This window comes from Triplophysa dalaica, chromosome 7, assembly GCF_015846415.1.
Source record: "Triplophysa dalaica isolate WHDGS20190420 chromosome 7, ASM1584641v1, whole genome shotgun sequence".
Lineage (NCBI taxonomy): Eukaryota > Metazoa > Chordata > Actinopteri > Cypriniformes > Nemacheilidae > Triplophysa > Triplophysa dalaica.
This window is the reverse complement of record NC_079548.1, coordinates 18,709,320-18,735,945: the sequence shown is the minus strand read 5'-3', so window position 1 is coordinate 18,735,945 and position 26,626 is coordinate 18,709,320. Positions and strand designations below refer to the sequence as shown.

Below are 26,626 nucleotides of genomic sequence, written 5' to 3'. Positions count from 1 at the left end.
GCAAAAATAGATTACGTACTGAACCACTAATCTTCCAAAGTGAAACATTTCCTCTTTAATCACTTTCTTTTCAAAGGTTTGTGAGTACAAGCAGGAGTTTCAAGAGATCAGCTAAAAGACCAACAGCTGTGCGCTGGAGCGCTACGATGTCAATCAAATGTAAGCCTGCCGCCTTTACCAATCAATGAACCAGCAGGACACCTGCGGGGTGGGTCAAAAACACAAATGCTGGGCTATTCTTAACAAAGATAATATACATGGCTTTTCAAGTACAGTGCGCAGTTAGGTTACAAATGCTCCTTTAAACAGAATAAATGTTGACATTTCAACCCTAAGACCAGGAGGAACGTGCAACAAAAAAAATCCTGATATAGAAAAAGTATAGAGATGCCCCCTTTAATGAAGAGGTTCTTTAGTCATGTAAGGGAGCACAAATACTATAGTAATGATATCCTAGAGAGTTGTGTGCATCTGATTTGATAGCAGTTTTGGAGTTATAAATTGCCCAGGAATGTATTAGACATGTAAAATTGCAAAGACGAAAGTGCATTCTATCTAAAATCGAATGCTCACCCAGACCTGTCTGAAACACCTAGTGTAACCACAACCCCACAACTCTACATCAGTTCGTGGTAAGATTTGACTAAGACTGCCCAAATGTAGACACAAGTAAGGTGGGTGCCTGTACATTTGCTTTGGAACCTGATGTTCCAAACATCAGGTTTGGAACATCTTAAATGTTATTTTTTTACTTAAATTGTGTATACACATTACATTACATCTTAAACAAAAGATTATATTAGTTTTAGCCGTGCCATATGACCCCTTTAACAGTTTGATCAGGACTCCTTTCTATTCCAACCTGGGAATGCCCTTGTGCACAAAACAAGATTCAATTGTGAAAGAACTTGACTGGTCCCAGACATGAACACCTTTCAGCCAAAAACTCAAATCCATCTATGGGGTTTCAGAACAGATAAAGTCTCCTCGGATACTGTTGCAACCAAGATGGAAACATTTTTTTAACATGGGATTGTATGGAATAGCATTAATATTTGTTTTGATTGAAATTACTGTAATAGAAAAACATGTTTATTAGAAGGGTGCGTCTAAAAACTTATGTCCATATAGTGTGTATCTACAATACATGTAAAGAAAGGATTACAACAGAATTCCAATTTAGCAGAGCAGAAAGGAAATAAACACACAGGAATTGCTCATCTGATTTCGTAACATTTGTCCGTAAGCAATTCTCAGTATGAAGAAGACAGCCTGGAGCAGGAACGCATGGTGTTGCTTTTAAGAATGGCCTTTAAAGTAAATCGGATGACATCTTGCCTTTTAATCTCACAGCCAAAGGTGCTGGAAGTACTACAATACTGTCTCTATCTACCAATTATTCTAATTTTTCAAAGTGAGAAACAAGTTTCAGAGTAAAAGCAAGGAGGAGCATGCTCTACAAGGATCTGATCAAAGCCACAGATGAAAAGGGTAGAGGCGGGTGGACATAGGGTCCCTAGAGAGAGGTAACCATCTGAGAGCAGATTAAAGTCCCATTCATTGATAATGAGGAGGGAACTACGAAAAATCTCTACAGTGAAAAAGAGGAACCTGTGATCTAGCTCACTCATGAACGCATGTGCATAGTTCAGTGATTCCCAAGCGGGCACCAGGGGTACTGAAGCAGGCTCGACTTTAAAAATCCTATATTGCTTATTTAAACCCATAACCAAAATAACATAACCCATAATATTAACCCATAAAATGATGATTTCATGCTTATATTGAATTAAGACAGGTAGATTTCTGCATCATCGAACATCACATCTTAATGCTAATCTTTATATTTCTGCCAAACTAAATGAAGTCATGCTTCTATCATAGTTGGTGTTGAGGAATAATAGGGAAAAGAAAGTCAACTTACTACCTGTTCACATTAATATCTCCCTCCACTTTCTTTTAGAATCCTGCAAATTCATCTGTTCCGAAAGAGGTCAATTATTTCTGAAACTATGCGATGCTGGCCTTGATATGTAGGTATTTAAATGGTAGATCTTCTGAGACTGTTCATGTTGCAGCTAAAAGAGTGTTTGAAATGTCAGAGAGTGGCATTCATTCCTCTAGCCAATAGCATTTGCCATTATCAGTTTATCTGGAATGATGTGGACCTAAATGGTGCTTGCTACTCAAATGAGTCACAAATCTAAAGTTGTGACTCTGGGTGCTCATTAAATGACATTACTGTTCCCATAAACAAAAGAGCTCCTGCAATACACAGTTATTTATTTCTGTTGTGATGTACGGTCAAGCCTTCAAGCCGTGTGGTGCCAAATCACCACCGTGGTCATTAAAAATCTCAGAACAACTAAATTTCAACCCTTTCTCTCACTTTTCCAGCTACCTAATGATACTCAAATGTCAAACTGATTTATTTGTAATCTCGCTGTAGTGCAGATGATGAGTTGGTAAGAGGCGCATTCTAGCTGATACTTGCGACTGTATTTGTGGCTGATATGATTTAGTTTTCCTTTTCCAAAGGTGAACGTGATATACATATCACAAAAAAAACTTGCAAAAAAGAGATTTGTGGTGATATCACAATATAAGCTTTTCACCGCACAATAATTGTGCCTACACTGTAAAAAATGATCTGATCAAAAAGTTATGATAACTTATATATGTCATTAACTCAGACATAAAATAATGTGTTATGAAATTTCAACTCAATTGTTTGAGTTTTCAATCTTCCAATTTAGGTTCATAAGTTACTTCAATGAATCACAAATTCCAGGTGTTTGAATGAACTTGCCATTTTAAATTGAGTGGGCTACAAGTCTTTGGCGTGTTGTATTGAGTGGAGGACAGCTCTTTGCGCATGTGCGGGGGACTACAGACGAACAAATTTACGCGCCAACAAGCAAACGAACTTCAATCGGCCTGGTGCCTCATTTTTCCCGTCAGATAAGACGAGTCGTGTTGGCATGAACAAGTTCGCTATTGGTAAGTGTTTGTGTTTTGTAGATATTAAGAATGTGCATTGATGAAACCAATAACGTGGTATGTGCTGTGCTACAACTGTGATGTCATTTAAGCAAGGCACGTTTCAGCGACCGTTAACGTTAGCTAGAAAACTAGCAGTTCAGTCTTTTAGTTCAGTCAGAGACGGTTGATAAAGCGTTATCTGAAATCTACCAGCATTTATCTGAAATCTAAAGCTTTTGTAACATTAAACACTACCGTTCAAAAGTTTGGGTCAGTAAGGATTTTTATTTTTGGGGAAAGAAATAAAATAAATCAATACTTTTATTCATCAAGAATGAGTTAAAATGATCAGATTGAGTGGAGGACGGCTCTTGGCGCATGTGCGGGGGACTAACGTACCGACGAAGCCAGGCCTCGAGAAGAACAAATTTACGCGCCAGCAAGCAAACGAACTTCAATCGGCCGGGTGCCTCATTTTCCCGTTAGATAAGACGAGTCTTGTTGGCATGAACAAGTTCGCCATTGGTAAGTGTTAGTGTTTTGTAGATATTAAGAATGTGCGTTGATGAAACCAATAACGTGATTAACGTTAGCTATCATTACCTTTTGATATGTGCAACAACTGTGATGTCATTTAAGCGAGGCACGTTTCAGCGACCGTTAACGTTAGCTAGAAAACTAGCAGTTTAGTCAGAGACGGTTGATAAAGCGTTATCTGAAATCTTCCAGCAATTATCTGAAATCTAAAGCTTTTGTAACATTAAACACTACCGTTCAAAAGTTTGGTGTCAGTAAGAATTTTTATTTTATTTTTGGGGGAAAGAAATAAGATGTATCAATACTTTTATTCATCAAGGATGAGTTAAACAGATCAAAAGTTACAGTAAAGACACTTATTGTTAGTTCTATTTTATATAAATGCTGTTCTTTTGAACTTTATATTTATTACATAACATCGGTCGCGTTAGCTAGTGCTAAAGAGCAATCCAACAATTCATATATACAATTTGTAAGTTAGACTTAATTAGAAATGTGCTCTTGTTCATTTTTGCAATTCACATCACTTGGCAGCTAAAACTTTTTTTTCTGTTTTCTGTGTTTCAGGTGTTTTGTGATTTACCAGGCTCAGCTACTCATTTGATGAAGTGGACTTGTAAGTTTTGCAATTTTTCCTCATACATTGAAAAGACTATAGTGAATCATTACAAGGACAAGCATGGACGTGGAAGAACAGGTTTTAGTTGTATTTACCCGAATTGTCTTACCGTCTTTCAATCCCATGTGGAACTTTTAAAACATTTGACGGACCACAAACAAGGAACCAGTCCCATTGCTAGACTTCGTTGTGAACTTTGTACTTTTTCAGCGCCAAGCAATATCAAACATTATTTTCTTCATTTAAAGAGACATTTGATAAAAAGAGAGACTGTGAATTGCCCATTTGTGGGGTGCTGTTTTACATCTAGAGTAGCCTCAACTTTTACTGCTCACAGAAGCCGATATCATCAGCCTTCTACATTCAATAATTTCAAACCTGAACTTATTATCCATTGTCAAAGTCAAGCTTCTGTCAATGATGAACAGGATAACTTTGATTTAGAGTCACCAGATGTTTCAGTGACTGAACCTGACTCTCAGCCTACACAGAAGTCAGTTGAGCGCAGAATTGCATCCCTTTTCCTTCGACTGCAAGCCGTCCTTCATGTGTCAAAGTCTGCGATTCAAGAAATTGTGGATGATTTGTTTGATATTGGAAAATGTGCTGGACAAATAACTAGGGAGTCAATTGAGAATGTTTTGGAGAAGCATAATTGCACATCTGAGGAATGTTTGACATCCTTGACCGAATTATTTCAAAGTGCTAACCCACTTAATTTCCTTTCAAGAGAAGGATCTTTTGAACAGACAAGAAAAGTTTCATACTGTTATCTATATCCCTATTCTAAAGTTACTTTCAGATCTTCTTAAAAAAGAAGAGGTACTGCAAGCACTGGGGAAAAAGAAACCTGTTGAACAGTCTGGCTACTACAAGTCTTTTCTGGATGGTGACTTCTATAAATCGAATGGAATCCTCTCAGGTCAAGAACTAAGTGTAGCTATTACTTTGTATATTGATGACTTTGAAATCTGCAATCCCTTGGGCACATCAAAAAAAAAACATAAAATCTGTGGTGTGTATTGGGTTATTGGCAATTTACCCTCTAGATACAAGTCAACATTGTCGTCAATCTACCTTGCTTTACTGTGCAAGGCTGAGCATGTCAGGATTTATGGTTATGATCGTGTTTTGAAGCCACTGATTGAAGATATTAAATGTCTTGAAACAGTAGGTGTGTTTGTAGAGAAACTAGGGTGTAATGTTAAAGGCACCATCTTGTTCGTTGCTGCTGACAACTTGGCAGCACATTCCTTAGGTGGATTCCAAGAGTCTTTCAATGTTGAGAAGTTCTGTAGGTTTTGTCTAGCTAGTCGTCGAGACATACAAACGTGTGATGTTAGAACTGGGAACTTTGTTTTAAGGTCACCAGAATCATTTGATGAAGCTGTAAATGTCTTGAAGCAGACGGACCTTGCATCTGTTGATGGTGTGAAACGAGACTGCCCTCTCAACAGCCTGACAGGTTTTCACACATGCACAGGCTTTCCACCTGATTTTTTACACGATGTGCTGGAAGGGATTGTGCCTGTAGAACTAAGTCTGTGCCTTGCAGATTTGATTTCAAAGAAGTATTTCACATTAGAAGAGCTTAATAGTGAAATACAGAGCTTCCCTTTTAAATTCTCGGATAAGAGAAATTGTCCTCAGAAAATTCTTTCAACTTTTAAAAAGAGTGGAACTGTAGGTGGTAACGGCCACGAAAAATTGGAGTCTTGTGCGTTTCCTTACCCTCATCATCGGCCACCGTGTTCCAGAAGGGAATCAAACATGGGAAGTAATCCTTGAGCTGAAAGACTTGGTTGAGCTCTTAGCGACTCCATATCACACTGAAGACTCGCTGTGTTATTTGCAGTCCAAAATATCGGATCATAGACAGTTGCTACTGACAGTTTTCCCGGATTACAAATTGCGCCCCAAACATCACTTTATTGAACATTATCCTTGCCTTATTCAAAGATTTGGACCCTTAATAGAGTGTTGGACAATCAGGTTTGAGGCTAAGCATTCTTTCTTTAAGAAGGTAGTGCGTGATGCCAATAACTTTAAAAATATTCTGCTTACCCTTGCCTCAAGACACCAACTTATGCTTGCATATTATCTTGAAATGCCCAGCATTTTCAAGCCTGAGATTGAGACAGCAAAAGTGACAGATGTGTGCCTGGGAGTCTTAGATGGTGGTCTTAGACTAGCAATCTTGAATAGATTCAGTGATGTTGACACAGTTGGACTGACCCCTAATGTCTTCTTAAATGGAACGCAGTATTCAAAGGGAATGATACTTTCTGTTGGAAGTACAAGTGGACTACCCAACTTCGGAAGGATTTTGGAAATATGCATTGTGCTGGATGGTCATGTTTGTTTCTTCGTTGAACCTTTTTCGACTTACTATGTGGAGCATTTGAGGAGTTACCATCTTGTGAAGAAAAGTCCTGCTGAGTGTCTCTTGGTGAAACCAGAGGATCTCAATGACTACATGCCACTTGTGTCATACCTTGTCCAGGGTCGCCTGTTAACCACTCCTAGAACATTCTTGCTGAATTAAGGCTGCTGTAAGTTTGTGTATTTCTACCCTGATCCAAAAGAATTAACCCTCTTGAAGTGTTTTCCAAATCGTTTCTGTAGTAACAATTTGTTTGTATGTATACAATGAATTAAACCTTTTTTCTTCTCCAATTTCAGGCTGAAGTGATCCACGATGCTGCTGCGAGTTGTCCTCTCTGATATGGATATCAGGCGCCTTTCCATCGAAATCACCCCCCCTAGTGTTGATGCACTGTGCCAGGTGTTGCGTGCAAACCTTGGCCTGAGAGGTGGATTTATTTTACAATTTGAGGACCCTGCGTTCAAGGATCAGCTGACCAATTTGACCGACATCCGAGACCTTCCTGAGGAGAGAGCAACATTGAAAGTGTTGTTCACAGCTGATGCAGCTTGCCCGGATTCCAAATTGGATTCAGCCAGCCTTCCATCTCTCAGTAGTCGGGAATCTGACTCCCAGCACTGGCCTGAGCCCTTCCCGATTCCAGAGTTCTCGCATGATGTTGAACTCACGCTGCAAGAAGCAAATGGAAGATATGCAAAAGATGGATCTGTGCTGGTGATTCCTAAAGGTATGAAATCTGATATCCTGGACACACTTGCAGACAGCATGTCAAAGATAAGTCCTTATCCTGAGAGGCAACACTATGAGAATGTTGCGAAAGCGCTTGTGGAGAAGCATCCCAGTCTAAAAGAGCCAGGGTCTGGAAAGGGTTGGTACGGCTGGTTCCACAGCCTGAAGTTTAAGCTCGGAAACTATCGACAGAAGTTAAGTGCAGCTGGATGCCCAGAGGTGAGGGTCAACAAAAGAAAAGGAGAAGAAGCCAAGGGACCACGTATGAAGAAGTCAAAGAAGGGCGAGGTCCACTTCTGTCCAGATCCCCCTGAAGGACTAAGTGATGAAGACATGGAAGAAAAGCGGATGTTGATGGAGGTACATCATACACACACATGCACATACACATCATACCTGTCTAATATTACTGCATACATACCTGCCTATGTTATACTAACTACCTACACTTTGCTTTTGTGTCTGTGAAGCCTACTATTTTGTCTTATGTGTCCTTTGCGCTTGTGCAATCCAATTCAGGTGGAAGTGCTCAAAAAAGACCCAGATCACCAGCAGATAGATGAGCTGATGTCTGCCACGTTCTCCAAGCGCAGAAAGGAGATCGTAGGGGATCAACCTATCATTGGGGATGTCATAGCTAGATGGCCGGCCATGTTCTGTGAGAGACAGGTATAACAATAGACAACACTCAGCCTATGATTAAAGAGACTTTGGTATTACTGAGTGGATGAAAGCCTTTGACCACAGACAACCTTAGCTTACTAAATTATGACTCTATGCTTTGAAAATCTTTTCTCTAATTTCTTAACCTTTTTGTCTTCTCAGGTTCGGACAGAGTTCAAAAGAGTCGTAAGCATAGACCTTCTCGAGTCGTTCCTCGATGGACTTGACGACCTGGCACCACGACTGCTGGAAGTGTACGAAGCTGCGACCAAGTCGGCAAAGATGCCTGCACTGAAAGCCATTTTGGACTGTCTGAAGAAAGATGTGAGTAGACGAGCTGAGAATTGTAAAATTGGGCACCAGATGTTTGCAATAAAATCTCAACACTGCTTATTTTTGTCTTGTAGGACACAAACAACAGGAGAAGGATTGCTGCTCTGCTGGGTCTGCCACACTATCTAAGAGAAGAGCCATCAGACATCATCAGGATGTGTGACGTAAGACCTTTTTCTGTCATGCATAACAGCCTATAAATGAACGTACCCACCCACATATACACTTGTGCGCACACACACACACACACACACACACACACACACACACACACACACACAGACAACCTTTAACAAAGAGATTGCATTAGATACACTCATGGGTGTTGATAAAGTCCTGTGGCAGCAAAATGGTGATGATGCAAGGAGAAGTGATGGGCAGAATAGTGATGGGGAGGACGAGGGTTGGGTGGAATAGTGGTGATGGGAGCAGGGAGGGGTAGAGCAATGTTGGGGGAGGAGAAAGGAGGGGTAGAATAGTGATGGGGAGAGGACCCAGTGCAACATACACTTTCCCAGATCTGAGAGGACACTGAAGTTTTCACCCTTGCAGTAACGTTCCAATATTGCACCTACAAACATGCACACTCACAACTGAAAGCCCAAGAAGACTATTTTATTAGCCTGAAAACAAGGTTTATGATCACTGAGACTTAAATAGCTTTGCAGAGCATGTACATCTTGACCCAAACATTCACACTATTTTTTTTTTTCTGCTTTTCAAGGCCCATGGTGAGACTCTGGCTGCAGCCATGGAGGGGATGCAACTTGGCCTGTTGATAGGCCATGAAGGTGACAACCAGGATGCCTTTCCACGTGAGGTCTTCAATGTGGCAGTTGTGGTTGAGGAGACTGTTGTGCTTCACAACTTCAAGGATGTGCCATCCAGCTTTGCCATGCTTTTGGGGATCATCTACTGCGTTAACCTTGAGTATCCACGAGCCATGAAGTATTCCTTTGAGTTCCTTCAGAGGGTAGTGATGAAGATCAAACCAGATCAAGCCTCTGCCAGAGTCCACGGCATCCGAAACAAGCTCCTGAGATATAATTTGTAAACCATGCCCCACCTGAGAATAGGATTGGAATTCATTTTTTTCTGTTGACATGCGTTCCAAATTTGAAGGCAAAAGCACTTAAGCAAACAGGAGAGGAGCCCTGATTTTTTTGTTGGACTGAAAACATTTAATTCTGAATATTGTTCAAATAATGGGGTCAAAAGTATACTGTATTCAAGTTTCAAATATTTGTAAACAACCAGCTGCAGTCTGAAGTTTTAGATTTGTTTGTGTTTGGGGTTCAGCACAGCTTTTGGTATAAGTTAGCTGGATCTGTGAGATTAATGTTTTTAAGGTTTTTTAAATGTTAACATTTAAAACCTGTTCAATATTTCAGTGTTGTAAGGAAAAAAGCTAATGCTTTTAAAAGAATTTATTTTCTTTTGGGTTAATATGAATAGTGTTCAGTACAGCTTTGGGTGACCTAATGGGCATATGACAAGCAGAGGGCTGTGCACGTGCATATAGAAGGTGAGATGTTTCCTGCAGTAATCATCAGTCAACTTAACCTCATTAGGTCACACAACAATAACAATGATAAACAACTTAGATGACAGGCAGTGATTTTATTTTTTTTGGAGGTGCTGAATATAGATATCTATACTGCTGTATGTGTCTATTGGTCTATCTAGCCTAGATTCAGCATGACCAACTTCTTGGTTGACAACAGGCACTGCAGACAACTGCAGGAAACACTTCCCATCATCCACCTTCTATACACACACTGAGAAATACTTGTGGAGTCTGCTTGGGATACCCCCTCATAGTGTAAGCTCACACGAAACCCTTCTATTTATCTTAGCCTCATTATGTGACCCACAGCCAACTGAAGTTTGGTATTGATTACAATTTTGAGATGATTTCATGATTGAAGTGTTTATGTATAGCTTGTATTGGCTTAACATTGGTTTTAATAAAAAAAAACTTTTGTACTCAAATTTGTGTTTTTAGAATTAATTGTTAAGTTAAAACAAGACGTTCTTTTAGATCATCTTAACTTGATACCCTAATTCAAAGACATTACTTAATTTAAATGACTAAGTTGAACCCACTAATGGGGATAAGTGAACAGAATGCTCACTAATGAGTTCACTTTATTTTGAACTTGCATAGCAAAGTTGAAACAACAATAATGGTATAGTCATGTTGACTCACAGAAGGCAATTCACAGTTTAACAACACTTAAAATAATGAGTTAAAACAATTCATTAATCCATTTTGTTTTTACTTGAAATTTTGAGGCAGCTGCTTAACTTATGATTTTAAGTAGAACCAAGTAGATATTTTTTACAGTGTAAAGACTGTATTATCGCGGTATCTTCACGCTTTGGAAAATCTTTTAAAAATATTGCGATCAGTCAAGTTTTTGGGCCTTGAGAGAAGCAAAGAGAGTTTTCGCTCTTGAAGCAAAATGACAAACAACCACCTACTATGTTAATATGTCAACCAGATACTGGCATTGAATTATATACAATATTATCATATATAAACATACAATTAATAATCACGTTTATTAACATCACAGTCATCATCAAATCTGATCACAAATTCAAAACCTCCAATAGCTTTAGAGTAACCAGGGGGGAGAAAGTGCTCAGTTATTCTCACAAAGCTTTTGAAAGCTTAAAGAGTGACAAAGTATGATCTTTTGGGATTCTGAAAGTGTACCGGGACACATTAGCGATGATTAGAGGTCTCTTGGAAACGCGGTCCCTTTACAGAAGACTCTCATTGCTCATTGCGTTCATGCCCAGCTGTCTGCATTTACAGATGTGATCTGAGATTAAACAAGCTGCCGGCGGATATAAAGAAACATTATACATTCATCTTTCAGAACCGAACACAAGGGCGCACGCTTTTGAGGAATGTATTTATCAAAGTAGGCAAACAAACACAGCTAAGAGGAAAAGTGTGGATAGTCAGAAAACCGTGCAGCTAGTAAATTGGAAAACAAACAGAAAAGTAATATAAAGAAAAGCCTAGCTGACACTCGGATCATATCTGAGAATTCTCTTCATTAGAGAATGTAAGCAGCCCTAAACAGAGTGTTTTCTAGCTTTAGTGTTCAAGGCAAAGAAAGACGTGCCCGGTGTTTGTATTTATACCCCTCAGATCTCTTGAGTTATCATTGTGACCTATTTAGTCTTGTTTTTTGCGCTGTTTCTCGGAGCTTGTACCCAAACAGATGGGAACTGAAGGAAATGGGTGGAGTTTTGGCTCCGACACTAAATCGTGACACCTGCTGCCCAACTAGCACATGCACCTCGTGCCACAGGCTCCTACCCCAAAAAAGCACACGTCTGTTGCTGTGTGTTATTGCCAAAACAAACCAACAATGTATGACGGAATCAGACGCTTGTGCTTTTGAATAATAAACATGAATATAATTTTTCCTGATCTTTAAAATTATTCTCGTTCCTAATGTATGTGTCATGCAACATTGGTAGCTGATAAATTGTTTTTCTTTTGTTTTGTTTGGCAAAAGCACATTATAAAAATTGTGCCAACTACTACAACAGGGCTACAAAAAGCTGGTTATCCTTCTGCTTCTAAATTATAATCTGTGTTTCTCCGCATTTTGTGATTTATTTATTTTTGTGTTATTTAATTTTTGTGATTTCTGTGATTTAATTCTTACTATAAATCATTATTGTCACCCTTTATCTTTTGCAAATATCTAACCGATAAAAAGTATTAAAAAGTCCTTGTCGTAAAAATTGTAAACATTTAAAAAGTAAAGGGTTCCCTTTCGAGAGCGGTCACTTCGACATTGCGGAGACCGCATATGAAACTCCTCCTCTTTTTCACTTTTCCTGAAATCTTATAGGATAACGCCAGTAAAAAAACTGGCCAATTGTCGCAAGAATGCAACCGTATGCAAATACTGACGAATCCAGACAGTATAAATACAGTGCATGTGACGACAATCCTCAGAATCTTCTTTTTCACGCTGCCATCGTTGAAGACGCAACTGGATATTTTTCACCGCATCCGATGGCTTCATACTGTCGTCTTTGCGCGGGTCCCATTGACCCGCAGGATACGCACGAGCACTGCATTGCCTGCCTGGGCCTGGCTCATGCGGAGACTGCATTCTGCGAGTCCGATTGCGCGCACTGTGCGGACCTGCCGGCGCGTGTCTTGAGAACTCGCAGGAACATCGCTCGTGGAAATATAGGGTCAAGGCTCACTGCCACCAACGAGTCGCTGGTGAGTCTACCCGCTCCAAGGGGGAGCGGCGACGACACGGCTCCGGGCCGCTGTCCTCTGCCGTCACCCCATTCCCCAGTCCTCTACGCCGACGAGAGTCTTCGTCCCCCGCCTTCCGTCTTGGGCGCCGTTTCCTTCGGCGCTGAGGAGGACGACGACTCCATGTCCATCTCGGCTTCAGACAAGGACTGGGCAGGGTCGGAGCGGGATCGCCCCGACCTAGAGAGCACCCCGGACCTCCACGAGGAGTTCATGAGGGTCCTCGAGAAGGCCGTCAGCGAGCTCGACATCACCTGGAGTTCACCTGAGGAGCCGGCAAAAAGTAAGCTCGACTCGTGGTACCTTCAGGCGGGCCGCCGTCAGGCCACATCAAAGAGGAGTGCGCCATTCTTTCCAGATGTCCACGAGCACGTGGTGAAATCGTGGTCTGCTCCTCAGTCGGCGCGCGTTCACGCCGCTACGCAATCCATGTTCGCCCACGTGGTCGGAGCGGAGGCCCACGGTTACGTGCGCATGCCACCCGTCGAGGAGACCCTCGCCGCTCATTTGTGCCCTTCTACCACCTCGGTGGGCTCGGACCCAGGCCTGCCGTCGAAGCCGTGCAGGTTTACCGCTCATCTCGCCGGTAAGGCTTACGCATCCGCCGGAGAAGCCGCTTCCGCTTTGCACGCAATGGCGGTGCTGCAGGTGTTCCAGGCTAAGATCCTTCAGTCGCTGGATAGCGGCAGCCTGGAGGCGGACGCCACGAGGGATCTGAGGGCAGCGACCGACTTCGCTCTGATGGCAACGAAGCGGACCGCACAAGCTATCGGCCGATCCATGGGGTTCATGGTCGTCCTACACCGTCATCTCTGGCTTACGTTGGCGGACCTGAAAGACGCTGACCGTAAGTCTCTCCTCAACGCCCCGATCACTCCCTCCGGCCTCTTTGGTGACGTCGTGGAGTCGGTGGTGGAGCGCTTCGGGGAGACGCAAAAGCGCGCCAAGGCCATGAGTCACGTGCTCCCGCGACGCTCTTATCAACCGTCTCCTAGAGCCCGTTCTTCATCCGCGTCGCACTCCGCGCAGAGGCCGACCAAACAGCACGCTGCTTCCGCCCAGGCTTCTCGAGGTCGTGAGCCGGATGCACGGCCTAAACAATGGTCGGGCCCGCCTAAGAAGAGGTACGGGCCGAAGGGAGGACCGCAGAGAGGACCGCCGCGCCACGACGGCGGAGCGTCATCGTCTGCCAAGCCGTCATCCTGACGGACCTATAAAGAGGAGGAGAGAGTTTGTGAGCGTTCCGGTGGCCCCCAAACGCCGCTGTTTGCATCAGTTTTCCCCCGCGGTTGCGGGCGAACATTGCAATGTTGTAAATGTCTGTGTAAATGCAATAAAAACACATACCTGTTCACAAAAAGAGCTCTTTCCCCCTCACACGACCAATGCTGCGTTCCTTGCCCTGCCACGGTGCAGCGCGAAGCCGCAGTTAATCCCGACTATAACCAGCCTTCCCTCGTCCACGGTCTTTCCCGTGGGCGAGAGACGGCTGGAGTCTCACGCACGGGCTATTTCCCCGCCAGTGCAATTAGCCTCGCTGCACCAGCGTGCTTCCCTAAACGGTCCGCTGACGGTAACGCCCGAAGAGATTCGGCCATTATGTCTGTTTCTGGACGCGTGGAAGGCCATTCCGGACATTTCTCATTGGCTACTAAATGTGATAGAACACGGGTACACCCTGCAGTTCAGACGAAGACCTCCCCGCTTCAGCGGTGTGGTTCCGTCGCTTACGTCAGCGCAAAATGCGCCTGTGTTGAGGCAGGAAATCGGCAGCCTGCTCGCGAAAGGAGCGATCGAGCGTGTCCCTCCGAACGAGCGAGAAAGCGGGTTTTACAGCCGATACTTTGTAGTGCCCAAGAGAGATGGTGGTCTGCGTCCGATTCTGGACTTGAGACCCGTCAACCGAGCCCTTCACAAGCGAGTGTTCAGAATGACAACTCTAAAACAGATCCTGGCACAAGTGCGTCCCGGGGACTGGTTTGCATCCGTGGATCTGAAGGATGCGTACTTTCATGTTCAGATAGCCAAGCGCCACCGAAAGTTTCTGCGATTCGCTTTCGCGGGTTCAGCATACCAATTTGCCGTACTCCCGTTCGGACTGGCATTAGCACCGCGCACATTCTCGAAGTGCGTGGACGCGGCGCTTTCCCCTCTCAGAGCGAGCGGTATGCGCATTCTGAATTATCTGGACGACTGGTTAATTTTAGCCCACTCACGGGAGGCGCTATCCGGTCATACGCAAATGCTGCTTCGTCACTTGACATCCCTGGGGCTACGCGTGAACATGCAGAAAAGCAAGCTCACTCCGAGTCAGTCAATAACGTATCTGGGGGTATGTTTCGACTCAGTGGAGATGCGCGCTCGCCTCTCTCAAGAGCGGACGGAGTCCATCTCTTCAGCTCTACATCTGCTCAGGCCGGGTCGGTCTGTTCCACTGAGGGAGTTTCAGAGGCTTTTGGGTCTCATGGCGTCAGCCTCGGCGGTCTGCCACCTGGGTCTTCTGCACATGCGACCGCTACAGTTTTGGCTGAAGGCTCGGGTTCCATGGAGAGCATGGTCCTCGGGTCGAGTGCGAGTCCCGGTTACACTCAGTTGCCTCAGTGCCCTGAGCCCATGGCGCGACCCAAGCATGTTCAGTCGGGGAGTTCCCCTGGGGCTGGTTACGAGACGCATAGTCGTTACGACGGATGCGTCGTCCTCGGGATGGGGTGCAGTGTGCGAGGGCATGCCGGCATCCGGCCTTTGGACACAGTCACAGAGAAAATGGCATATAAATTGCTTGGAGCTGATGGCGGTGTCTCTAGCTCTCCATACTTTCCAGTCAAGACTGGAGAAGAAACATGTCCTGATTCGCACCGACAACATGTCCGTGGTTTCGTACATAAATCGCCAGGGAGGAGTCCGCTCAGGAACTCTTTTCAAACAGGCTGCGAGTCTCCTACTGTGGGCAGATCGGCATCTACTCTCTGTCAGGGCAGCGCATATCCCCGGTCGTCTGAACTGCGGAGCGGACATGCTTTCGAGGGAGGGTCTTCCGCACGGAGAATGGAGGCTTCATCCAGACTCAGTGCGGTCAATTTGGGAGCGCTTTGGGACGGCGGAAGTGGATTTATTCGCGACGAGCGAGAACGCGCACTGCCCGCTGTATTTCTCGCTGACCCATTCCCCCATGGGGAACGACGCTCTGACGGTGCGATGGCCGAACGTTCGGCTTTACGCGTTTCCTCCGGTGAAGATTTTGCCCCTGGTGCTGTGCAAAATCAGAGAGGAGACGGCGACGGTGATCCTCGTCGCTCCGTTTTGGCCGAATCAACCGTGGTTTCCGGACCTAAGCGAATTGTTAACGGCACCGCCGTGGCGGATTCCCCTCAGGAGAGACCTGTTGTCCCAAGCGAACGGCACGATATTTCACCCCAGCCCGCAGCTGTGGAGTCTTCATGCCTGGCCTCTTCGGGGGTTTTAAATGCACTTCCTCAGCGTGTACTTGACACTATTTCGGAGTGTCGAGCGCCTTCCACCAGGCGTTTATACGCTCTCAAATGGGGGGTGTTTGTTAAATGGTGCAGTAGTAACAATATCGACCCGATGTCCTGCCCCGTGTCTGATATTTTATGCTTCCTGCATCACAGGCTGGACAGCGGCGGACTCCCGTCAACACTGAAGGTTTATGTGGCTGCTATCGCCTCGTTTCGTTCCCCGGTTGATGGGCAATCCATTGGAAGGCACATGCTGGTAGTCAGATTCCTCAGAGGAGCGAGGAGACTTTTTCCACCGCGATCCCCTTCGGTGCCGCCTTGGGACTTAGCGCTGGTGTTGAAGGCTCTCTCCTTTCCCCCATTCGAGCCTCTGGACGCGGCTTCCCTAAGAGAGCTCACTCTAAAAACCGTTCTCCTTCTTGCCCTTGCTTCGGCTAAGCGCATAGGGGATTTACAAGCGCTCTCAGTCGGCGCTGATTTCATTCGTTTTGGAACCGGCGACTGCAATGTCACTCTCCGGCCGAAATCGGGTTATGTGCCAAAGTCTATGTCTACCCCATTTAGAGCACAGGTCATTTCTTTGCCCGCTTTGTTTTCCGAGTCGTCAGACTCGCAGAATGCAAACGCTCCGAGAGCGGTCTGCCCGGTAAGGGTTTTGCGGGCTTACATTGATCGCACGGCCGGTTTTCGGCAGTCTGAACAGCTCTTCGTCTGCTATGGTGGGGGAACTAAAGGTCGGGCTGTATCAAAGCAGAGGCTCTCTCACTGGGTGGTGGACGCTATTACCTTAGCGTATGAGAGTCAGGGACAGAACTGCCCATTCGGTATCAGAGCTCATTCGACTAGGGCTATCGCCTCTTCGTGGGCTTGGTCTAGGGGCACATCTATTCAGGACATATGCTGTGCGGCTGGCTGGTCTTCGCAGAACACTTTCGCCAGGTTCTACAGATTGGACGTGTCCTCTTTGTCGTCTCAAGTCCTCTCGGTGAGTGCTGATGACTCTTTATCTTCTACTTTATAATCGCTTATGCTACACAGTGGTTGCCGCGTTGCTGTTTATGCTGTGCTTGGTGTACTTTTATATCTCTGTTATATCCGCCCGGGATACCGTGCTGGCTCTTACTGTTGTGGTGTCTGCCCTGTTTCAGCGCAGCCCGCTGCATTGGTTGGGTTTGGATATGCAAATTTGGCAGGAGCCCGATATAGCAGTTCATTGGCCGGTTCAGTGATTTAGCAGTTTATTGGCCGATTTAAGCCAATCAGCTGTTGACGCTTAGCGACCTCGTGAATGGTTAAAATGGTATGCTTCCCATGCTTGTGTGTTTTAACCCAGTTTTTCTGGCTGATTTTGCAAGCTCTCACGGCGGGATTGTACTACCGTTCCATATGCGGTCTCCGCAATGTCGAAGTGACCGCTCTCGAAAGGGAACGTCTCCGGTTACTTTCGTAACCTCGGTTCCCTGAGAAGCGGGAACGAGACATTGCGGAGAACGCCGTGTTCGCCGCTTATCACCGTGCAGGCGTTCTCTCGTAGATTCTGAGGATTGTCGTCACATGCACTGTATTTATACTGTCTGGATTCGTCAGTATTTGCATACGGTTGCATTCTTGCGACAATTGGCCAGTTTTTTTACTGGCGTTATCCTATAAGATTTCAGGAAAAGTGAAAAAGAGGAGGAGTTTCATATGCGGTCTCCGCAATGTCTCGTTCCCGCTTCTCAGGGAACCGAGGTTACGAAAGTAACCGGAGACGTTTTCCCATTTCAAGAAAAACAGTACATTTGGACAAGATTTCGGAAGAACAGCGACAATATAGATCATTTTGCAAAGTGTAAACAACACTGGTCCTGAAGCACTTCCTTTTTTTTATTTATTTATTTTATATTCAAATGTGTTAAAGGAACAGTTTGTGAATTTTTGCGGCATCTAGAGGTGAGGGTACGAAATGGCTCAGTCCACTACCCACAACTCCTTTTCTTATCACTATGGTGGCTCACACAGGACTAAGATGCCATTATGTTTTTGTTTTTTTGCCCAAGGAGATCACGTATTTACGAAATGCGTTCTGTAGAGCAGTTTGTCCGTTTAGGGCTACTGTAGAAGCAACATGGTGAATTCCATGTGAGTGGACCCGCGGTGTATGTAAATAGAAATAGCTCTTTCTAAGGTAATAAAAGCATAACGCTTCATTATGTAAGGTCTTCATACACCTCTGAAGACACAGTTATGTAGCCTATATTATATTGCATTTCTGACAATAGATCCTCTTTAATATCCTCCTAGCCTAGCAATAGAAACAAATATAAAACAAAAGACCAGAGCTCTAGAAATAGGTAGTTATATGTGTGTGTTTTTCTTATAACCATGTGCTAAATGACTCATGCCCTGTTGCTTATTTTTACTCCGTTGAATTGATGGTCACAACTCACCCTGTGCTGCTTCTCAGTCTACTCTTCAAAAATGAGTGATGCACCGAAATTAAAATTCTGGGCCAAAACCGATGCCGAAAATTGAGGAAGCGCTTATGCAAAAAAGACAATTTCTTATATAATTATATTAATAACAAACTAAAACCTCAAAATTAAAACAAACATATTTAAAAAAATCATAATATATCATTCTTCCTTGGTCATTGCAACACAATCAAATATAACTTTTTTTTCCAATCATCTAAACATTTTAGTTCTAGAAACTATACGCATAACAGTATTCAAGTTATAGTCAAACTCAGCAGCTGGTGCACAATCATTTTAATGAAAATTTTTCATGTAAACAGGCTTAAAATGAGCCCCAGTGATATCAACACCTGCCGGATGACAGTCCAGGTGAGCTTTCATCAGTTACTGACAGATAGTTCCACTGATCATTCATATCTATGTGAAGAGTCAGTTGCGTTTAAAGCTATTGGCTTTAAAACGCGCACGAATCAATGTGATCTCTGACAGTGAAGTAACAAAGGTGGTCGCGCATCACACAGAGCTGACGTGACATTTTCCGTCTTGTGCTTTTGAGCTTTTCTTGTTTTATTTATTAGTTTTAGCTGAGAGAGTAGGGGGCGCCAGATATTTCGGCCTATTTTGAAATATATTTTTGCAAATGGTCAGCATATGTTGTTCTATCTATGGTTTTGTCTTTTTATTAGGGGTTTTTTATTGCAGTTAGTGTATGGTTTTGGTTGTAAAGGGCATTGCAGACATAATTGCGCTTTTCGCCATATTGCTTGTCTTGATGTCATCCAAAGCACACATGTAAGCGATCTACCCCCTATTTGGCATACAGGGAGGGGAACAGAAGCTTGTTTGCATTTAAAGAGACACACACAAAAACGGTGGGTTTTCCATTGCAGCCACAAATGGTCATGTTCAACATCTTGTAACAAAAGATATGTGGTGTATTTTGAGCTGAAACTTGAAAGACACATTCTGGGGATACCACTGATTATTTTTACATTACAGAAAACACCTGGCATTGCGGCCCTTTAAAAGACTCTCTCTCACTTTACCTTTCTCATCTCTAAAAGAGCATTTAACTTAAATAAATACATTTTATTTACTCATCATTATGTCATTCAAAAACGATGTAAATTCCTTATTCATTAAATATCTTATAGCGATGTTCAAGTGTTCGTTTTTCTAAAAGGTTTGGATTTAGTAGTCATAAGACGTTGTAACAAGGGGGCAAGTCAATAATGACCGAATTATGGGGGTAAACTGTCTCTTTAAATACACCGATTGTGGCAGCTCTTAACTCTTAACCATCCCAGAATTCCACAGCACACACTTCCAGTTCTTCCTCTAGCAAAGCTGCGTTCTCCACAGCCTTCCCAACATGACAAGCGCAATGCAACTATATATGATTAGCAATGAGAAGAACAACAACAGAAAATATTTACTATCCACAAATATTTACTTTCTGGTAATTACATCTCTGTTAAGTCTTCCCCACCTGCTTTTTTAATCTGTCTTTCTAACAAAGAACCTAAATTAAATCAAACCATGAGTCACAATAATTATAGACTTTATCTCTAGATGCCGCTGCACACAGATGTCATGGTTGACTCAAGACAGATTTTTATAGATCTGTAATAGCGTTGCCTCCAGGAGGATTTGCAATGATTCACACGCGCTGTAAAATCTGTGTCTAATTCTGTTTAGTGTGAGGATCTTCTTTATGGAACTGAATTCTTTTAATTCTCTTACTGCGTTTAAATACAGGGTGGACATCTGCTCTAGACTTGGTGGGTGACATACAAATTTCCATCGTGTTCATTCCTTGAAAAGCTTGACACATAGGCTACATTGAGGCAATGAACCAGTTCTGCAGATACAAAATACAAGCTGGTAGCGGAAAATACAGCAGACAGGCCCTTGTGAACAAAGCTGGGGTAGCAGACAGTTTAAACAAAGGTCTGTTTGATCAGGATTGGTTTCATTGGTTTTGTGTTAAAAATGAAATGTCTTCCGACGTCTGAAGCATATTAATGCCTCTGTTCTGTAAATTCTGCTAATGTGCTGTGTGAGTCATGGTGACATATATGGAAGACGGTGTCAAAATGTTGTCAAAGACGCAGCCTGACATACCTTAAACAATCCATTTCATTTGTCACTTAACCGACATTTAGCTTCGGTGAATGATATACTGTAGGTGAGACAGAAATATTTAGAACTGAGAAAAAAGCAGCTTTCAAATAAAATATGAAAGAGCAAATAACCTCATTCCCTTTTGAAAATAAAGCCGTAGGGGGGAAAAGAACAACACTCACCTTGAACAGCTGGCCACCATGATCAAATGGAACAGGTGCCGGTTGCATCAGCTAAGTTTCAACTTAGCCTAGTTTTGACTTAAACAGGCAATAAGTTACAATATTGCACTAAATATTTTTGATTTGCACCGTTCAACAATGTATAATACGTCTGTTTGAGCGGCCCTTGCGGCCACATACATTAGGGGCCCACAGGGAAAACTCTCAGAACGCCAGATGGCCAGTCCGCCCCTGGTAGTTACTAGGCCAATAGTGTGGACTTTAAGTCCACATTTAAGAAAGAATTTACGATTGGCTGGTGCAACCCTACCCAGATCATTTTTATAGACTATTACACACGTTTCTGAATTCTTTGGCTTTTTTTATTGACAACTTAGTTGGAGGAAGAAGAGGAAAGCAGATCAGATTTGTGCATTAGGTTCATCCCAATAACCAGAGTTAAAGTGGGTGCTTCAAAACATTTTCAAAGGGACAAATGCGACATGTTCAGTTCTGACTGCAAAACCCACTGGTGAGTTCAAAACATTAAGGACTTAAGGACGTCAATAAACTGATGTGATCCTACGCAACACAATTCTCATTTAGAAAATATAAACGTTCAAAACTGACAGCCTGACAAATCTAGAAATTTGATTACATCACGACGCTACACTTGGGCCTCTCGTCTCGTCAAATGACACATCACTATCACTGATGTCACCGCGTGCAGAGCTGCTTTAAAGTTTATTTATGACAATGTTGAGAAAAGTACATACACAATAATTATGTTCTGAGTTGCTTTTGAGTTTTGAGCTAGCTAATATAATTTAATGTGGTAAAAAGGTCTGGCATATGAAGGCCTTTTTATATAGAGGGCAATAAAGGAAGATTGCGAACAGGTGACAGGTTATATTTGTTTCAGATCATTTCATAGCCAATATATAACTTAGAAGAAGTTATAAAATGAAATAATAACAACTGTATACAATAAAAAATATGTTTCTTTGCATTTAGTTTTGAAGTATTGGGTTCACAAGAAGTGTACTTTTAACTGTGGATGACCATGGTTGTCACCCACCACCGAAAACCATTTTTTCCCCAGGACCTGCCTGTTAACCAGTCAGGTTAGATTCACCCCTCCCTGTAAGCGTAGTGAGCATAGATAATAAAACACAAGTGTTAAAGCGCAGATATGAAGCGGTCTATAGCCGACTATTTTTAAAGACAGAGTGACAAATTAACAGAACAATTCATCAACAATTCATTTTGTAAGGTCATTATGATAACTATAAAAAAGGGTGCGACCAAATTGTAAGTTGTTGCGATCTAGTGGGAAAATTTTCAAAGTGACAACACAAGTATATACAGTTGTGTTCAAAATTATTCAACCCCCACTGAAATTGATTGTTTTGGTCGGTTTGACATTGATTATGATCATTCAGTCATCCTGCTTACAATTAAATCAAAGAGGCACGTGTAGGTCAGACAAATATAACATAACATTTGTAAAGAAATAACCACAAATGTCTTTTCTGAGCTCACATCATTATCAGTTTTATTCAACCCCCAAGTGACATTCAATCTTAGTACTTAGTACAACATCCTTTTACAGTTATAACAGCTTTTAAACGTGAAGCATAGCTTGACACAAGTGTCTTGCAGCGATCTACGGGTATCTTCGCCCATTCATCATGGGCAAAAGCCTCCAGTTCAGTCTGGCTTGCGCACTGCAACTGCTTTCTTGAAGTCCCACCAGAGGTTCTCAATCGGATTTAAGTCTGGTGACTGCGATGGCCACTTCAAAATGTTCCAGCCTTTAATCTGCAACCATGCTCTAGTGGACTTGGAGGTATGCTTGGGATCATTGTCCTGTTGAAAGGTCCAACGTCTTCCAAGCCTCAGGTTTGTGACGGACTGCATCACATTGTCATCCAATATCTCCTGGTACTGAAGAGAATTCATGGTACCTTGCACACGCTGAAGCTTCCCAGTACCTGCAGAAGCAAAACAGCCCCAAAGCATGATTGACCCCCCGCCATGCTTCACAGTAGGCAAGGTGTTCTTTTCTTCATAGGCCTTGTTCTTCCTCCTCCAAACATAGCGTTGATCCATGGGCCCAAACAGTTCTAATTTTGTTTCATCAGTCCACAGAACACTATCCCAAAACTTCTGTGGTTTGTCCACATGACTTTTGGCATACTGCAGTCGACTCTTCTTATTCTTTGGGGACAGCAAGGGGGTGCGCCTGGGAGTTCTGGCATGGAGGCCTTCATTACGCAGGGTGCGCCGTATTGTCTGAGCAGAAACTTCAGTGCCCACATCTGACAAATCTTTTCTCAGTTCCTCAGCAGTCACACAGGGAATTTTCTTCACTCTACGCTTCAGGTAGCGCACAGCAGTCGAAGTCAGCATCTTCTTTCTGCCACGACCAGGTAGCGTTTCAACAGTGCCCTTTGCCTTGAATTTGCGAATGATGCTTCCTATGGTGTCTCTTGGTATGTTTAACATCTTTGCAATCTACTTATAGCCATTGCCCTTCCTGTGAAGAGTAATCACCTGTTCTCTTGTCTTCCTGGACCATTCTCTTGACCTCACCATGTTTGTAACCACACCAGTAAATGTCTAGAAGGAGCTGAGTATCACAGTCATTTTAAAACTGCCTAATTGGTGCTTATTAGGCTTTATTGCTGCTCCCTGATATCCACAGGTGTTTTCAATACCTGATTGAAAACACTTCATTGAACCTCTGTTCTTCAGAGTGGTAGTCTTTAAGGGGTTGAATAATTATGTCAATGAAGAATTCACAAAAGAAACATTTACTACTGTATTACAAAACTAATTGATGTCATTTTAGTTGCATATTGTTCTTTAAGAAGTCCTTGTAGGATTTCATTCTGAATACAATTACAAATGTACACTAAATTCCCTAAAACCATTTACAGCATTGGGGGTTGAATAATTTTGAACACAACTGTATCTTCGCAAAATATCCACACACATTTGAGCTATACAACTGCGTAAGCCACTGGGGAGCATTATATTCTGTTTTTATTATAAAATAATACAGTAGCATGAATAAATTAGAAATTTTTCTGTGATTATTCATTGTGTTGAGCATATCTGTCGATTTGTATTAAAAAGGTAAGGGTAGGCTATTTAGGGAAAAAAAAGGTTATAAAATGGTGTTTGTGCCGGCGCATAGGACTGAGGAGAAACGTTAAGAATGTTATAGGTAAAAATAAACACTTTAAAATGATAAGCTACTGTTATAAAAAAAGACAAATATTCACACGCTCACTAACGCGCGCATAGATTCATTGAGAATGCACATTGTATGTGAGAGGAGCTTCATCTAAAATTAGCCTGAGAAGAAAGAAGGCACTAATTATTGTCAACCTCACACATCGTATCCCACGCAATAACGGTTAACAAGCACCCAATGTAAAGGATTTCTAATACGTCTACCACTAATAGAGCATTTCCTCTCTGGGACTCTCACGTATCGAAGCCGTGCCAGTAAACAGTTAAATTGTCTGATTCAGTTCCCCTTAGAATTCTCACAAGAAACAACATTTATGAAAGATCGCAATTTTGTAAGATGCCGCTCAGGAGCATACTGGGATGTAAATCTCGAATCTTAAGACACAATTTTGTAAATGTTGACATTAACATTGTTATGTCCTACTGCATGTATCTACTGTCACTGTGATGGTAAAAATGAGCTAGAATAAGTGAATGCTTCTATACACACTAAAAAATATATGTTATCTTATCTCATATGTTTGAGCCTTTTGACAATATGTATCTCTCAATATTTTATATTTTCATATGACATCAGGGCCAAAAATGCTAGGTGGACATCGGCTGATATGGGATTCATTCTCATTATGATCAACTTAAATGAGTGTGAGAAAGGCCTGAAATTAAATTAGTGAAGGCAGGCCTGACTGAGCAGAGCTGGATTAGTGAGGCTTGACACGGATGGGTCTGAGCGGGACCCTGCTGGTCTCAAAGTGCAGCTTCTAATTGAAAGCTGGAATACCAAACAGCGGGTGCTGATGGAGCAAACGAAACAAGATGGTACTAAGGGGAGTCCTGTGTGCTCACTCGTAATTGGGTCTCTGATGGGTCAACAGAATCATTATCACTCGAAAACATGCTGATTACTGACATCTTGTTTACCCGTGCGTCTTGAAGAAATCCCTGGCAAGGTGATAACATTTGCATAATTCGCACACCACCTTTTCCATCCATTCAGACTCGAGAATACTTCGGAATCTACAAAGAGCAAATTGTCCACATTTTACACAAAAAATGACTATTTTAAATTTTACTATTAAGGAAATGAGAGCTGTTGATGTGATGGCTGTCAGATTTGAGTATCACTTAGATCTTTAAACATGGATCATGCAGTTTAGCTAAAATCAGTTTTGCTGTGGTTGCTATCTGTTCCATTCTGCTTGATCAACTGAACCAATTTGCTGCGACCTGATAGTCCCAAAAAGGGCTAGTTCACCCAAAAAAGATAATTCTGTCATCATTTACTCACTCCCCAGTTGTTATTATCCTGTATAAATTTGTTCTGATGAACACAGAGCAAGCTATTTGGAAGAATGGTTGTAAACACACAGCTCATGGATCCCATTGACTATTTTCAATGTAAAACTTATCACTTACTGTAGATTTAATTATTTTCCTATAAGTAATGTTTTTAGTTTGAGTTAAACGTTACTTAAATCAAAATTCAATCAATTTGAATTTTGATATTCAAAATGAGCACGAAAAGACTAGCATTAGCACAGCAACACTGCAAAAAAAGACATTCTTCACAAGCATTTTTGTCCTGTTTTTTAGCAAAAATATTTGAAAGATCATAAATTACGATTGTAATACATCTCAATAAAATGGAAGGAAGGAGGCGGGAACCGGCAGACATTAAACACAAAGTTTTAATATAAATAATAACAGCCGGCGGCCCCTCATGGACGACCGCCGGCGAAATAACATAAACAACAGATATAAATATAAATACAAACGTAAAACAAGTTCGGGCCCGGTCCTCTCTCTTCGACGGTCCGGTCGCTCGCTCCTTTTATATGCTCCCAATCTCCTACGTGATTCGAGGCCGGTGTGCGCACAGCTGGCGCTAATTCACAATTACTCACCGGACTCGAACCACGGTCTCGCCCCGCCTACTCTACTACAACGATTCATTTACATAACAAGAAAAGTGACCTAAGATAAAATGTCTTGTTTCATGAAAGGAAATGTAAAAAATAGGTAAGTTTGTGTTGAATTTTTATTCTGTTTTAAATCCACTGTAAGTTATTGACAAACCTTCTGCAAAACTACAGCAAAGTTTCACAGTGTAATAAATGAACATTGGAGTGTACCATTAACTCAAAAGATGACAAATCCTTAATATTCGAACAAGCCAATAATGGCCACTTAGTATGAGAACAGTCAGTGATGCTGTGAGTGCATTTTTAAAAATGTTTTCACCATGAACAATGCAAATTTTAATAGATTGAGTGAAGTGAAGTAGACCTATCATGGTTAATACTAAAGTAAAAAAAAACACTGTAAATTACAAATAATGTGAACAAATAAAATGGATTTCTAACAATGGCCAACAAACTGAACAGAATTTTGTAAACTGACAAGAAAAAGGAAATGGCTTGATGTATGAAATACACCTTGTAGCTATCCATGCTTTGGGCATAAATAATCTGCAGTGTGACAGACCGCCAACAACAGTGGTATCATCAGGTCCGATGGCATCCTGGTGGCAGAGAGATTCTCTCGAGGGGGTTGAAGGGGCAGCTGCCAGGATTTCTGCCGCCCCATTACGCCCACA

At 42.5% G+C, this 26,626-nt stretch overlaps 2 protein-coding genes across 4 annotated transcripts; both read left to right on the top strand.

Moving 5' to 3' along the window:
* The first annotated feature begins 2,662 nt into the window (after positions 1 to 2,662).
* Positions 2,663 to 10,191, top strand: LOC130425559 (uncharacterized). 3 transcript variants are annotated; one of them, XM_056751794.1, is made up of 7 exons: positions 2,663 to 3,000; positions 4,087 to 4,135; positions 6,821 to 7,613; positions 7,773 to 7,922; positions 8,079 to 8,240; positions 8,324 to 8,413; positions 8,974 to 10,191. In XM_056751794.1, exons 3-7 carry the CDS (start codon positions 6,837 to 6,839, stop codon positions 9,301 to 9,303), a joined length of 1,509 nt encoding a protein of 502 aa, XP_056607772.1. In that variant the 5' UTR covers positions 2,663 to 3,000; positions 4,087 to 4,135; positions 6,821 to 6,836; the 3' UTR covers positions 9,304 to 10,191. The 3 variants fall into 3 exon arrangements, with proteins under 3 accessions (XP_056607772.1, XP_056607773.1, XP_056607771.1); XM_056751795.1 differs by lacking the exon at positions 2,663 to 3,000 and adding an exon at positions 3,016 to 3,507; XM_056751793.1 differs by lacking the exons at positions 2,663 to 3,000; positions 4,087 to 4,135 and adding an exon at positions 6,551 to 6,690.
* Positions 10,192 to 12,297: 2,106 nt separating this feature from the next.
* Positions 12,298 to 16,146, top strand: LOC130425869 (uncharacterized). The gene is made up of 2 exons (XM_056752288.1): positions 12,298 to 13,538; positions 13,582 to 16,146. The coding sequence occupies exons 1-2, from the start codon at positions 12,298 to 12,300 to the stop codon at positions 16,013 to 16,015; spliced, it is 3,675 nt and encodes a 1,224-aa protein (XP_056608266.1). The 3' UTR covers positions 16,016 to 16,146.
* The last annotated feature ends 10,480 nt before the right edge of the window (positions 16,147 to 26,626 follow it).